Raw genomic sequence first — 14527 nt, forward strand, 5'->3', positions numbered from 1 at the left:
AGGCTTTGGACCAGGGCCCATAGGGAATAGGGTGCCATTTTGGAGGCTTTTGACCAATGCCCATAGGGAATAGGGTGCCATTTTGGAGGCTTTTGACCAGGGCCCATAGGGAATAGGGTGCCATTTTGGATGGTTTTGACCAATGCCCATAGGGTGCCATTTTGGATCCTTTCGACCAGGGTCTATGGGAATAGGGTGCCATTTTGGAGGCTTTTGACCAGGGTTCTACTGTTGCTGAAATACTGACTTATCTCTGGGGATCTACTGTAGCTGAAATACTGACTTATCCCTGGGGATCTACTGTAGCTGAAATACTGACTTATCTCTGGGGATCTACTGTAGCTGAAATACTGACTTATCCCTGGGAATCTACTGTAGCTGAAATACTGACTTATCTCTGGGGATCTACTGTAGCTGAAATACTGACTTATCTCTGGGGATCTACTGTAGCTGAAATACTGACTTATCTCTGGGGATCTACTGTAGCTGAAATACTGACTTATCTCTGGGGATCTACTGTAGCTGAAATACTGACTTATCTCTGGGAATCTACTGTAGCTGAAATACTGACTTATCCCTGGGGATCTACTGTAGCTGAAATACTGACTTATCTCTGGGGATCTATTGTAGCTGAAATACTGACTTATCCCTGGGGATCTACTGTAGCTGAAATACTGACTTATCTCTGGGGATCTACTGTAGCTGAAATACGGCTATTTTTCTCGGAAGGTCGCATGTTCTGTCGTCTGTCAAATCCCTCAACCAATGATGCTGTCACCTATTTAGTCTTTAGATCAGTCAACAGGAGAATGGTGGAAGGAACTTGTATAGGATGAGATTAATTCAGCCCGGTCATGTCTGATCTGGTCTGGGATTGATGAACTCACTGATTTGGAACGTTGTGTTTTGTAGACAGTAAAGTGCTCTCCGTTTGTGTTGTGTTCCAAACATTCAGTCGCACACATGTAGGTAGCGAGAGCGACCGTGCAAATGGATCTCCGTTGGCTCCGTTAGTGGAGGGGTCGAAGAGCAGGGCTGTGGTTCCGGATCTCCGTTGGCTCCGTTAGTGTCGACCCCTCCAGGGGATCGAGGAGCAGGGCTGTGGTTCCGGATCTCCGTTGGCTCCGTTAGTGTCGACCCCTCCAGGGGGTCGAGGAGCAGGGCTGTGGTTCCGGATCTCCGTTGGCTCCGTTAGTGTCGACCCCTCCAGGGGGTCGAGGAGCAGGGCTGTGGTTCCACATCTCTGTTGGCTCCGTTAGTGTCGACCCCTCCAGGGCCGAGGAGCAGGGCTGTGGATCCGCATCTCCGTTGGCTCCGTTAGTGTCGACCCCTCCAGGGGATCGAGGAGCAGGGCTGTGGTTCCGCATCTCCGTTGGCTCCGTTAGTGTCGACCCCTCCAGGGGATCGAGGAGCAGGGCTGTGGTTCCGCATCTCTGTTGGCTCCGTTAGTGTCGACCCCTCCAGGGGGCCGATGAGCAGGGCTGTGGTTCCGCATCTCCGTTGGCTCCGTTAGTGTCGACCCCTCCAGGGGGTCGAGGAGCAGGGCTGTGGTTCCGCATCTCCGTTGGCTCCGTTAGTGTCGACCCCTCCAGGGGGCCGAGGAGCAGGACTGTGGTTCCGCTGACGTTGAGGAGGATGGCCTGAGGGCTGAGGGACAGAGGTATGCTCTGTCTCATCCTTCAACCTCCTTTAATCCCTATATGTGTCTGTCTATATCAACGTTACTGTCTGGTTTAGTCTGTCCCAGCTGAAATACCATTGGGTTTTCTAGACTTGTTTCGTCATCATGGAGGAGTCTAGTGACTCACCTGCAAGCTGGCTGAAATGTTGCTGTGTTAGCTGTTAGGTCACTGACCACCGATGGGGTTCACTCCCTCAGATGAAGTGCTCTCTGATTCCGAAAGAGAAGTCCTCTATCTGGCCTGGTTTAGACAGGGAAGTACTGCATCTGGCCTGGTTTAGACAGGGAAGTACTGCATCTGGCCTGGTTTAGACAGGGAAGTACTGCATCTGGACTGGTTTAGACAGGGAAGTACTGCACCTGGCCTGGTTTAGACAGGGAAGTACTGCACCTGGCCTGGTTTAGACAGGGAAGTACTGCATCTGGCCTGGTTCTCACAGTAATTGTCTGTCCTTTTTTGGGCTGAATACTTATATTCCCATGGCAACCTGTGTCTGTTCTGGAAACAGGCCATGGCCTTGCTGCTCCGGCTGGGTCTCTGTTCTCTGTCTCTGTCCACCCAGACTGGGAGGGCTGCTTGCTTCCTGAAACATCAATGGAACTACTGTAACTAAAAAAAGCTGTAGCAAGAGAATAGATGGACACAACAACATTTATAGGTTGTTAGTATCAAAAACAACACTCTGCCCTCTAAAGCAGTGGTTCTCAGCTGGTTGTGCCTCAGGACCCAAATTCAACCAGGTTGTCTCAGTCTTGACCCAATATTTGCGTCGCCAAAATACAATCTGGAAAACTATTTATTTAATACTATATTGATATTAAATGTAGCAATTAAAAAACAAAGGAATAACATTCCCACTTCTTTCATTGTCAATAATAACATTTTGCCGTCTTGATGAAGAATGCTAATAAACTCCCTGGTTTGAGACACTAAATCAACCTAAATAGCTCTGCTAATAAACTCCCTGGTTTGAGACACTAAATCAACCTAAATAGCCCTGCTAATAAACTCCCTGGTTTGAGACACTAAATCCACCTAAATAGCCCTGCTAATAAACTCCCTGGTTGGAGACACTAAATCAACCTAAATAGCCCTGCTAATAAATTCCCTGGTTTGAGACACTAAATCCACCTAAATAGCCCTGCTAATAAACTCCCTGGTTTGAGACACTAAATCCACCTAAATAGCCCTGCTAATAAACTCCCTGGTTTGAGACACTAAATCAACCTAAATTGCCCTGCTATTAGCTCTATATGGGAAAACTTCCATCTTCAGATATGTCCTTGTTGTCAGAGTGGATCCTGTACGTGTCTCCCTGTCTGTCCCCAGGTGTGTGAGGGTAGTAGAGAGGCTGATTCTGCTGACTGAGGCGCCATGGTGGAGCCAGGGGACAGGGAGGTGGCTGGCCAGAGGCTGGGGATCCCAGAGAGTTTAGGGGTGTCTACCCTGGAACCAGGTCAGCGACCCCCAACCACGCCCCCAGGACGACAGGTCTCTATCCGGGTACAGCTGCTGGACGACGTCACCGAGGTCTTCGACATATCAGTGAGTACAGGAACTATTTAGCTCTATGGGAGGAATGACATGCTGGAGCAACCACAATGCTTTAGATGAGGTCTATAGTTCCCAGGCTCTGATACCAATGAGGTCCATAGTTCCCAGGCTCTGATACCAATGAGGTATATCAAATCAAATAACATTTTATTTGTCACATGCACATGGTTAGCAGATGTTAATGCGAGTGTAGCGAAATGCTTGTGCTTCTAGTTCCGAAAATGCAGTAATAACCAACGAGTAATCTAGCTAACAATTCCAAAACTACTACCTTATACACACAAGTGTAAAGGGATAAAGAATATGTACATAAAGATATATGAATGAGTGATGGTACAGAACGGCATAGGCAAGATGCAGTAGATGGTATCGAGTACAGTATATACATATGAGATGAGTATGTAAACAGTGGCATAGTTTAAAGTGGCTAGTGATACATGTATTACATAAAGATGCAGTAGATGATATAGAGTACAGTATATACATATACATATGAGATGAATAATGTAGGGTATGTAAACATTATATTAAGTAGCATTGTTTAAAGTGGCTAGTGATATTTTACATCAATTCCCATCAATTCCCATTATTAAAGTGGCTGGAGTTGAGTCAGTGTGTTGGCAGCAGCCACTCAATTTTAGTGGTGGCTGTTTAACAGTCTGATGGCCTTGAGATAGAAGCTGTTTTTCAGTCTCTCGGTCCCAGCTTTGATGCACCTGTACTGACCTCGCCTTCTGGATGATAGCGGGGTGAACAGGCAGTGGCTCGGGTGGTTGTTGTACTTGATGATGTTTATGGCCTTCCTGTGACATCGGGTGGTGTAGGTGTCCTGGAGGGCAGGTAGTTTGCCCCCGGTGATGCGTTGAGCGGACCTCACTACCCTCTGGAGAGCCTTACGGTTGTGGGCGGAGCAGTTGCCGTACCAAGCGGTGATACAGCCCGACAGGATGCTCTCAATTGTGCATCTGTAGAAGTTTGTGAGTGCTTTTGGTGACAAGCCAAATTTCTTCAGCCTCCTGAGGTTGAAGAGGCGCTGCTGCGCCTTCTTCACAATGCTGTCTGTGTGGGTGGACCAATTCAGTTTGTCTGTGATGTGTACGCCGAGGAACTTAACTTACTACCCTCTCCACTACTGTTCCATCGATGTGGATAGGGGGGTGTTCCCTCTGCTGTTTCCTGAAGTCCACAACCATCTCCTTTGTTTTGTTGACGTTGAGTGTGAGGTTATTTTCCTGACACCACACTCTGAGGGCCCTCACCTCCTCCCTGTAGGCCGTCTCGTCGTTGTTGGTAATCAAGCCTACCACTGTTGTGTCGTCCGCAAACTTGATGATTGAGTTGGAGGCGTGCGTGGCCACGCAGTCGTGGGTGAACAGGGAGTACAGGAGAGGGCTCAGAACGCACCCTTGTGGGGCCCCAGTGTTGAGGATCAGCGGGGTGGAGATGTTGTTGCCTACCCTCACCACCTGGGGGCGGCCCGTCAGGAAGTCCAGTACCCAGTTGCACAGGGCGGGGTCGAGACCCAGGGTCTCGAGCTTGATGACGAGTTTGGAGGGTACTATGGTGTTAAATGCTGAGCTGTAGTCGATGGGCAGCATTCTCACATAGGTATTCCTCTTGTCCAGATGGGTTAGGGCAGTGTGCAGTGTGGTTGAGATTGCATCGTCTGTGGACCTATTTGGGCGGTAAGCAAATTGGAGTGGGTCTAGGGTGTCAGGTAGGGTGGAGGTGATATGGTCCTTGACTAGTCTCTCAAAGCACTTCATGATGACTGAAGTGAGTGCTACGGGGCGGCAGTCGTTTAGCTCAGTTACCTTAGCTTTCTTGGGAACAGGAACAATGGTGGCCCTCTTGAAGCATGTGGGAACAGCAGACTGGGATAAGGATTGATTGAATATGTCCGTAAACACACCAGCCAGCTGGTCTGCGCATGCTCTGAGGGCGCGGCTGGGGATGCCGTCTGGGCCTGCAGCCTTGCGAGGGTTAACACGTTTAAATGTTTTACTCACCTCGGCTGCAGTGAAGGAGAGTCCGCATGTTTTGGTTGCGGGCCGTGTCAGTGGCACTGTATTGTCCTCAAAGCGGGCAAAAAAGTTATTTAGTCGATGTGTCTGCTTGGGGGGGAATATATACGGCTGTGATTATAATCGAAGAGAATTCCCTTGGTAGATAATGCGGTCGACATTTGATTATGAGGAATTCTAAATCAGGTGAACAGAAGGACTTGAGTTCCTGTATGTTGTTGTGACCGCACCACGTCTCGTTAACCATAAAGCATACGCCCCCGCCCCTCTTCTTACCAGAAGATTGTTTCTGTCGGCGCGATGCGTGGAGAAACCAGCTGTCTGCACCGACTCCGATAGCGTCTCTCGAGTGAGCCATGTTTCCGTGAAGCAAAGAACGTTACTGTCCCTGATGTCCCTCTGGAATGCTACCCTTGCTCGGATTTCATCAACCTTGATGTCAAGAGACTGGACATTGGAGTAGTATGCTAGGGAGTGGCGCGCGATGTGCCCGTCTCCGGAGCCTGACCAGAAGACCGCTTCGTTTGCCTCTTTTACGACATCGCTGTTTTGGGTCGCAGGCTGGGATCCATTCCATTGTCCTGGGTGGAAGGCAGAACACAGGATCCGCTTCGGGAAAGTCATATTCTTGGTCGTACTGATGATGAGTTGACGCTGCTCTTATATTCAGTAGTTCTTCGATGTAAGAAATAACACGTAAAAAAACAAAAAACTGCGTAGTTTCCTAGGAACGCGAAGCGAGGCGGCCATCTCTGTCGGCGTCGGAAGTTCCCAGGCTCTGATACCAATGCTTTGGATGAGGTCCATGGTTCCCATGGCTCTGATACCAATGAGGTCTATAGTTCCCAGGCTCTGATACCAATGAGGTCCATAGTTCCCAGGCTCTGATACCAATGAGGTCCATAGTTCCCAGGCTCTGATACCAATGAGGTCCATAGTTCCCAGGCTCTGATACCAATGCTTTAGATGAGGTCCATAGTTCCCAGGCTCTGATACCAATGAGGTATATAGTTCCCAGGCTCTGATACCAATGACGTCCATAGTTCCCAGGCTCTGATAACAATGCTTTAGATGAGGTCTATAGTTCCCAGGCTCTGATACCAATGCTTTGGATGAGGTCCATAGTTCCCAGGCTTTGATACCAATGAGGTCCATAGTTCCCAGGCTCTGATACCAATGCTTTAGATGAGGTCAGTAGTTCCCAGGCTCTGATACCAGTGAGGTCTCTAGTACCCAGGCTCTGATACCAATGAGGTCCATAGTTCCCAGGCTTTGATACCAATGAGGTCTATAGTTCCCAGGCTCTGATACCAATGACGTCCATAGGTCCCAGGCTCTGATAACAATGCTTTAGATGAGGTCTATAGTTCCCAGGCTCTGATACCAATGCTTTGGATGAGGTCCATAGTTCCCAGGCTTTGATACCAATGAGGTCTATAGTTCCCAGGCTCTGATACCAATGAGGTATATAGTTCCCAGGCTCTGATACCAATGACGTCCATAGTTCCCAGGCTCTGATAACAATGCTTTAGATGAGGTCTATAGTTCCCAGGCTCTGATACCAATGAGGTCTATAGTTCCCAGGCTCTGATACCAATGTGGTCTATAGTTCCCAGGCTCTGATACCAATGAGGTCCATAGTTCCCAGGCTCTGATACCAATGAGGTCCATAGTTCCCAGGCTCTGATACCAATGAGGTCCATAGTTCCCAGGCTCTGATACCAATGAGGTCCATAGTTCCCAGGCTCTGATACCAATGAGGTCCATAGTTCCCAGGCTCTGATACCAATGAGGTCCATAGTTCCCAGGCTCTGATACCAATGAGGTCCATAGTTCCCAGGCTCTGATACCAATGAGGTCCATAGTTCCCAGGCTCTGATACCAATGAGGTCCATAGTTCCCAGGCTCTGATACCAATGAGGTCCATAGTTCCCAGGCTCTGATACCAATGAGGTCCATAGTCCCCAGGCTCAGATACCAATGAGGTCCATAGTTCCCAGGCTCTGATACCAATGAGGTCCATAGTTCCCAGTCTCTGATACCAATGCTTTAATAGTGGAGGATCAATCCTTCACATTCTCTTGGCTGTCGGGGGCGGCAGGTAGCTTAGTTGTTAGAGCTTTGGACTTGTAACTTAAAGCTTGCAAGATCTAATCCCCGTTCTGCCCCTGAACAGGCAGTTAACCCACTGTTCCTAGGCATCATTGAAAATAAGAATTTGTTCTTAACTGACTTGCCTGGTTAAATAAAGGTAAAAATAAATCTGTCTGTAACCCGATGTGTGTTCTGCTCTGTTGTAACCTGGTGTGTGTTCTGTAACCTGGTGTGTGTTCTGCTCTGTTGTAACCTGGTGTGTGTTCTGTAACCTGGTGGGTGTTCTGCTCTGTAACCTGGTGTGTGTTCTGCTCTGTAACATGGTGTGTGTTCTGCTCTGTAACATGGTGTGTGTTCTGCTCTGTAACATGGTGTGTGTTCTGTTCTGTAACCTGGTGTGTGTTCTGTTCTGTAACCTGGTGTGTGTTCTGCTCTGTAACCTGGTGTGTGTTCTGTAACCTGGTGTGTGTTCTGTAACCTGGTGTGTGTTCTGTAACCTGGTGTGTGTTCTGCTCTGTAACATCGTGTGTGTTCTGCTCTGTAACATGGTGTGTGTTCTGCTCTGTAACCCGGTGTGTGTTCTGCTCTGTAACCTGGTGTGTGTTCTGTTCTGTAACCTGGTGTGTGTTCTGTTCTGTAACCTGGTGTGTGTTCTGTTCTGTAACCTGGTGTGTGTTCTGTCTGTAACCTGGTGTGTGTTCTGCTCTGTAACCCGGTGTGTGTTCTGCTCTGTACCATGGTGTGTGTTCTGCTCTGTAACCCCTTGTGTGTTCTGCTCTGTAACCTGGTGTGTGTTCTGTTCTGTAACCTGGTGTGTGTTCTGTTCTGTAACCTGGTGTGTGTTCTGTCTGTAACCTGGTGTGTGTTCTGCTCTGTAACCCGGTGTGTGTTCTGCTCTGTACCATGGTGTGTGTTCTGCTCTGTAACCCCTTGTGTGTTCTGCTCTGTAACATGGTGTGTGTTCTGTTCTGTAACCTGGCGTGTGTTCTGCTCTGTAACCCGGTGTGTGTTCTGTTCTGTAACCTGGTGTGTGTTCTGTTCTGTAACCTGGTGTGTGTTCTGCTCTGTAACCTGGTGTGTGCTCTGTTCTGTAACCTGGTGTGTGTTCTGTTCTGTAACCTGGTGTGTGTTCTGCTCTGTAACCCGGTGTGTGTGTTCTGTTCTGTAACCCGGTATGTGTTCTGTAACCCGGTGTGTGTTCTGTAACCTGGTGTGTGTTCTGCTCTGTAACATGGTGTGTGTTCTGCTCTGTAACCTGGTGTGTGTTCTGTTCTGTAACCCGGTGTGTGTTCTGTAACCCGGTATGTGTTCTGTAACCTGGTGTGTGTTCTGCTCTGTAACCTGGTGTGTGTTCTGTTCTGTAACCTGGTGTGTGTTCTGCTCTGTAACCTGGTGTGTGTTCTATAACCTGGTGTGTGTTCTGTTCTGTAACCTGGTGTGTGTTCTGTTCTGTAACCTGGTGTGTGTTCTGCTCTGTAACCTGGTGTGTGTTCTATAACCTGGTGTGTGTTCTGTTCTGTAACCCGGTGTGTGTTCTGTTCTGTAACCTGGTGGGTGTTCTGCTCGGTAACATGGTGTGTGTTCTGTAACCTGGTGGGTGTTCTGCTCTGTAACCTGGTGTGTGTTCTGCTCTGTAACCTGGTGTGTGTTCTGCTCTGTAACCTGGTGTGTGTTCTGTAACCTGGTGTGTGTTCTGCTCTGTAACCTGGTGTGTGTTCTGCTCTGTAACCTGGTGTGTGTTCTGCTCTGTAACCTGGTGTGTGTTCTGTAACCAACCTGGTGCGTGTTCTGTCTGTAACCTGGTGTGTTTTCTGTTCTGTAACCTGGTGCGTGTTCTGCTCTGTAACCTGGTGTGTGTTCTGCTCTGTAACTTGGTGTGTGTTTTCTGCTCTGTAACCTGGTGTGTGTTCTGCTCTGTAACCTGGTGTGTGTTCTGTTCTGTAACCTGGTGTGTGTTCTGTCTGTAACCTGGTGCGTGTTCTGTTCTGTAACCTGGTGCGTGTTGTGCTCTGTAACCTGGTGCGTGTTCTGCTCTGTAACCTGGTGTGTGTTCTGCTCTGTAACCTGGTGTGTGTTCTGCTCTGTAACCTGGTGTGTGTTCTGCTCTGTAACCTGGTGTGTGTTCTGCTCTGTAACCTGGTGTGTGTTCTGTTCTGTAACCTGGTGTGTGTTCTGCTCTGTAACCTGGTGTGTGTTCTGCTCTGTAACCTGGTGTGTGTTCTGCTCTGTAACCTGGTGTGTGTTCTTTAACCTGGTGTGTGTTCTGTTCTGTAACCTGGTGTGTGTTCTGCTCTGTAACCTGGTGTGTGTTCTGTAACCTGGTGGGTGTTCTGCTCTGTAACCTGGTGTGTGTTCTGCTCTGTAACCTGGTGTGTGTTCTGTTCTGTAACCTGGTGTGTGTTCTGTCTGTAACCTGGTGCGTGTTCTGTTCTGTAACCTGGTGCGTGTTGTGCTCTGTAACCTGGTGCGTGTTCTGCTCTGTAACCTGGTGTGTGTTCTGCTCTGTAACCTGGTGTGTGTTCTGCTCTGTAACCTGGTGTGTGTTCTGCTCTGTAACCTGGTGTGTGTTCTGCTCTGTAACCTGGTGTGTGTTCTGTTCTGTAACCTGGTGTGTGTTCTGCTCTGTAACCTGGTGTGTGTTCTGCTCTGTAACCTGGTGTGTGTTCTGCTCTGTAACCTGGTGTGTGTTCTTTAACCTGGTGTGTGTTCTGTTCTGTAACCTGGTGTGTGTTCTGCTCTGTAACCTGGTGTGTGTTCTGTAACCTGGTGGGTGTTCTGCTCTGTAACCTGGTGTGTGTTCTGCTCTGTAACCTGGTGTGTGTTCTGCTCTGTAACCTGTTGTGTGTTCTGTAACCTGGTGTGTGTTCTGCTCTGTAACCTGGTGTGTGTTCTGCTCTGTAACCTGGTGTGTGTTCTGCTCTGTAACCTGGTGTGTGTGTTCTGCTCTGTAACCTGGTGTGTGTTCTGCTCTGTAACCTGGTGTGTGTTCTGCACTGTAACCTGGTGTGTGTTCTGTTCTGTAACCTGGTGTGTGTTCTGCTTTGTAACCTGGTGTGTGTTCTGCTCTGTAACCTGGTGTGTGTTCTGCTCTGTAACCTGGTGTGTGTTCTGTTCTGTAACCTGGTGTGTGTTCTGCTCTGTAACCTGGTGTGTGTTCTGTAACCTGGTGTGTGTGTTCTGCTCTGTAACCTGGTGTGTGTTCTGTTCTGTAACCTGGTGTGTGTTCTGTAACCTGGTGTGTGTTCTGTAACCTGGTGTGTGTTCTGTTCTGTAACCTGGTGTGTGTTCTGCTCTGTAACCTGGTGTGTGTTCTGTAACCTGGTGTGTGTTCTGCTCTGTAACCTGGTGTGTGTTCTGCTCTGTAACCTGGTGTGTGTTCTGCTCTGTAACTCTGTGTGTGTTCTGCTCTCTAACCTGGTGTGTGTTCTGTAACCTGGTGTGTGTTCTGCTCTGTAACTCTGTGTGTGTTCTGCTCTGTAACCTGGTGTGTGTTCTGTAACCTGGTGTGTGTTCTGTAACCTGGTGTGTGTTCTGTAACCTGGTGTGTGTTCTGTAACTCTGTGTGTGTTCTGCTCTGTAACTCTGTGTGTGTTCTGCTCTGTAACTCTGTGTGTGTTCTGAAACCTGGTGTGTGTTCTGCTCTGTAACCTGGTGTGTGTTCCGTAACCTGGTGTGTGTTCTGTAACCTGGTGTGTGTTCTGTAACCTGGTGTGTGTTCTGCTCTGTAACCTGGTGTGTGTTCTGTAACCTGGTGTGTGTTCTGTAACCTGGTGTGTGTTCTGCTCTGTAACCTGGTGTGTGTTCTGTAACCTGGTGTGTGTTCTGCTCTGTAACCTGGTGTGTGTTCTGCTCTGTAACCTGGTGTGTGTTCTGTAACCTGGTGTGTGTTCTGTAACCTGGTGTGTGTTCTGTAACCTGGTGTGTGTTCTGCTCTGTAACTCTGTGTGTGTTCTGCTCTGTAACTCTGTGTGTGTTCTGCTCTGTAACTCTGTGTGTGTTCTGTAACCTGGTGTGTGTTCTGCTCTGTAACCTGGTGTGTGTTCTGTAACCTGGTGTGTGTTCTGCTCTGTAACCTGGTGTGTGCTCTGTAACCTGGTGTGTGTTCTGTAACCTGGTGTGTGTTCTGTAACCTGGTGTGTGTTCTGCTCTGTAACCTGGTGTGTGCTCTGTAACCTGGTGTGTGTTCTGTAACTCTGTGTGTGTTCTGCTCTGTAACCTGGTGTGTGTTCTGTAACTCTGTGTGTGTTCTGCTCTGTAACCTGGTGTGTGTTCTGTAACCTGGTGTGTGTTCTGCTCTGTAACTCTGTGTGTTTTCTGCTCTGTAACTCTGTGTGTGTTCTGCTCTGTAACCTGGTGTGTGTTCTGCTCTCTCTCTCCACAGCAACGAGCCCCAGCCAAGGCTCTTTTTGACCTGGTGTGTGTCCATCTGAACCTGGCTGAAAGAGACTACTTCGGTCTCCAGTACCAGAACCCCAGGAGGATGATGGTGAGACAGAAGTGCTTTATTCACTATGGTGTGTCCCAAATGGAACCCTGTACTCTATAGAGCTCACTACCTCTGCCCAGAGCCTTTTGCCCTGCCTACTTTTCTGTCTGCAATGTTCTGAATCATGGATGTTGCGTGACTCTCAATACTGGCCCCTGGACAGTGGTACTGGTGACTCTCAACACTGGCCCCTGGACAGTGGTACTGGTGACTCAACACTGGCCCCTGGACAGTGGTACTGGTGACTCTCAATACTGGCCCCTGGACAGTGGTACTGGTGACTCTCAATACTGGCCCCTGGACAGTGGTACTGGTGACTCTCAATACTGGCCCCTGGACAGTGGTACTGGTGTCTCTCAATACTGGTCCCTGGACAGTGGTACTGGTGACTCTCAATACTGGCCCCTGGACAGGTAACTCTCAATACTGGCCCCTGGACAGTGGTACTGGTGACTCAACACTGGCCCCTGGACAGTGGTACTGGTGTCTCTCAATACTGGCCCCTGTACAGGTGACTCGCAATACTGGCCCCTGGACAGTGGTACTGGTGACTCAATACTGGCTCCTGGACAGTGGTACTGGTGACTTGATAATGGTAAGTCTGGCTGCATTAATCCCAGACAGGGGAACAGAGCCATCCAGTCTCAGGGTCACACAGGAACAGAGCCATCCAGTCTCAGGGTCTCACACAGGAACAGAGCCATCCAGTCTCAGGGTCACACAGGAACAGAGCCATCCAGTCTCAGGGTCACACAGGAACAGAGCCATCCAGTCTCAGGGTCACACAGGAACAGAGCCATCCAGTCTCAGGGTCAGACACAGGAACAGAGCAATCCAGTCTCAGGGTCACACAGGAACAGAGCCATCCAGTCTCAGGGTCACACAGGAACAGAGCCATCCAGTCTCAGGGTCACACAGGAACAGAGCCATCCAGTCTCAGGGTCACACAGGAACAGAGCCATCCAGTCTCAGGGTCACACAGGAACAGAGCCATCCAGTCTCAGGGTCACACAGGAACAGAGCCATCCAGTCTCAGGGTCTCACAGGAACAGAGCCATCCAGTCTCAGGGTCTCACAGGAACAGAGCCATCCAGTCTCAGGGTCACACAGGAACAGAGCCATCCAGTCTCAGGGTCACACAGGATCAGAGCCATCCAGTCTCAGGGTCAGACAGGAACAGAGCCATCCAGTCTCAGGGTCTCACAGGAACAGAGCCATCCAGTCTCAGGGTCTCACAGGAACAGAGCCATCCAGTCTCAGGGTCACACAGGAACAGAACCATCCAGTCTCAGGGTCACACAGGAACAGAGCCATCCAGTCTCAGGGTCACACAGGAACAGAGCCATCCAGTCTCAGGGTCTCACAGGAACAGAGCCATCCAGTCTCAGGGTCACACAGGAACAGAGCCATCCAGTCTCAGGGTCTCACAGGAACAGAGCCATCCAGTCTCAGGGTCACACAGGAACAGAGCCATCCAGTCTCAGGGTCACACAGGAACAGAGCCATCCAGTCTCAGGGTCTCACAGGAACAGAGCCATCCAGTCTCAGGGTCACACAGGAACAGAGCCATCCAGTCTCAGGGTCACACAGGAACAGAGCCATCCAGTCTCAGGGTCTCACAGGAACAGAGCCATCCAGTCTCAGGGTCACACAGGATCAGAGCCATCCAGTCTCAGGGTCACACAGGAACAGAGCCATCCAGTCTCAGGGTCACACAGGATCAGAGCCATCCAGTCTCAGGGTCACACAGGATCAGAGCCATCCAGTCTCAGGGTCAGACAGGAACAGAGCCATCCAGTCTCAGGGTCTCACAGGAACAGAGCCATCCAGTCTCAGGGTCTCACAGGAACAGAGCCATCCAGTCTCAGGGTCACACAGGAACAGAGCCATCCAGTCTCAGGGTCACACAGGAACAGAGCCATCCAGTCTCAGGGTCACACAGGAACAGAGCCATCCAGTCTCAGGGTCACACAGGAACAGAGCCATCCAGTCTCAGGGTCTCACAGGAACAGAGCCATCCAGTCTCAGGGTCACACAGGAACAGAGCCATCCAGTCTCAGGGTCTCACAGGAACAGAGCCATCCAGTCTCAGGGTCTCACAGGAACAGAGCCATCCAGTCTCAGGGTCTCACAGGAACAGGGCCATCCAGTCTCAGGGTCAGACAGGAACAGAGCCATCCAGTCTCAGGGTCTCACAGGATCAGAGCCATCCAGTCTCAGGGTCAGACAGGAACAGAGCCATCCAGTCTCAGGGTCTCACAGGATCAGAGCCATCCAGTCTCAGGGTCACACAGGAACAGAGACATCCAGTCTCAGGGTCTCACACAGGAACAGAGCCATCCAGTCTCAGGGTCTCACAGGAACAGAGCCATCCAGTCTCAGCTGTATTAGAGACAGTCTCAGGGTCTCACAGGAACAGAGCCATCCAGTCTCAGGGTCTCACAGGATCAGAGCCATCCAGTCTCAGGGTCACACAGGAACAGAGCCATCCAGTCTCAGGGTCTCCCACAGGAACAGAGCCATCCAGTCTCAGGGTCTCACAGGAACAGAGCCATCCAGTCTCAGGGTCTCACAGGAACAGGGCCATCCAGTCTCAGGGTCAGACAGGAACAGAGCCATCCAGTCTCAGGGTCTCACAGGATCAGAGACATCCAGTCTCAGGGTCAGACAGGAACAGAGCCATCCAG

The 14527-nt window shown here is 49.9% G+C and overlaps 1 protein-coding gene across 4 annotated transcripts in view; it reads left to right on the forward strand.

Moving 5' to 3' along the window:
• The window catches only part of LOC110515620 (FERM, ARHGEF and pleckstrin domain-containing protein 1), a 99962-nt gene that overhangs the window by 5593 nt on the left and 79842 nt on the right, over positions 1-14527 (forward strand). For all 4 annotated transcript variants that reach the window (XM_036973380.1, XM_036973379.1, XM_036973378.1 and 1 more), the window contains exons 2-3: positions 3012-3227; positions 11736-11840. In XM_036973380.1, coding sequence (XP_036829275.1) covers positions 3057-3227; positions 11736-11840 — 276 coding nt within the window. In that variant the 5' untranslated portion in view covers positions 3012-3056. The remainder of the gene's footprint in view (positions 1-3011; positions 3228-11735; positions 11841-14527) is intronic.

Source organism: Oncorhynchus mykiss, unplaced genomic scaffold (genome assembly GCF_013265735.2).
Source record: "Oncorhynchus mykiss isolate Arlee unplaced genomic scaffold, USDA_OmykA_1.1 un_scaffold_240, whole genome shotgun sequence".
NCBI lineage: Eukaryota > Metazoa > Chordata > Actinopteri > Salmoniformes > Salmonidae > Oncorhynchus > Oncorhynchus mykiss.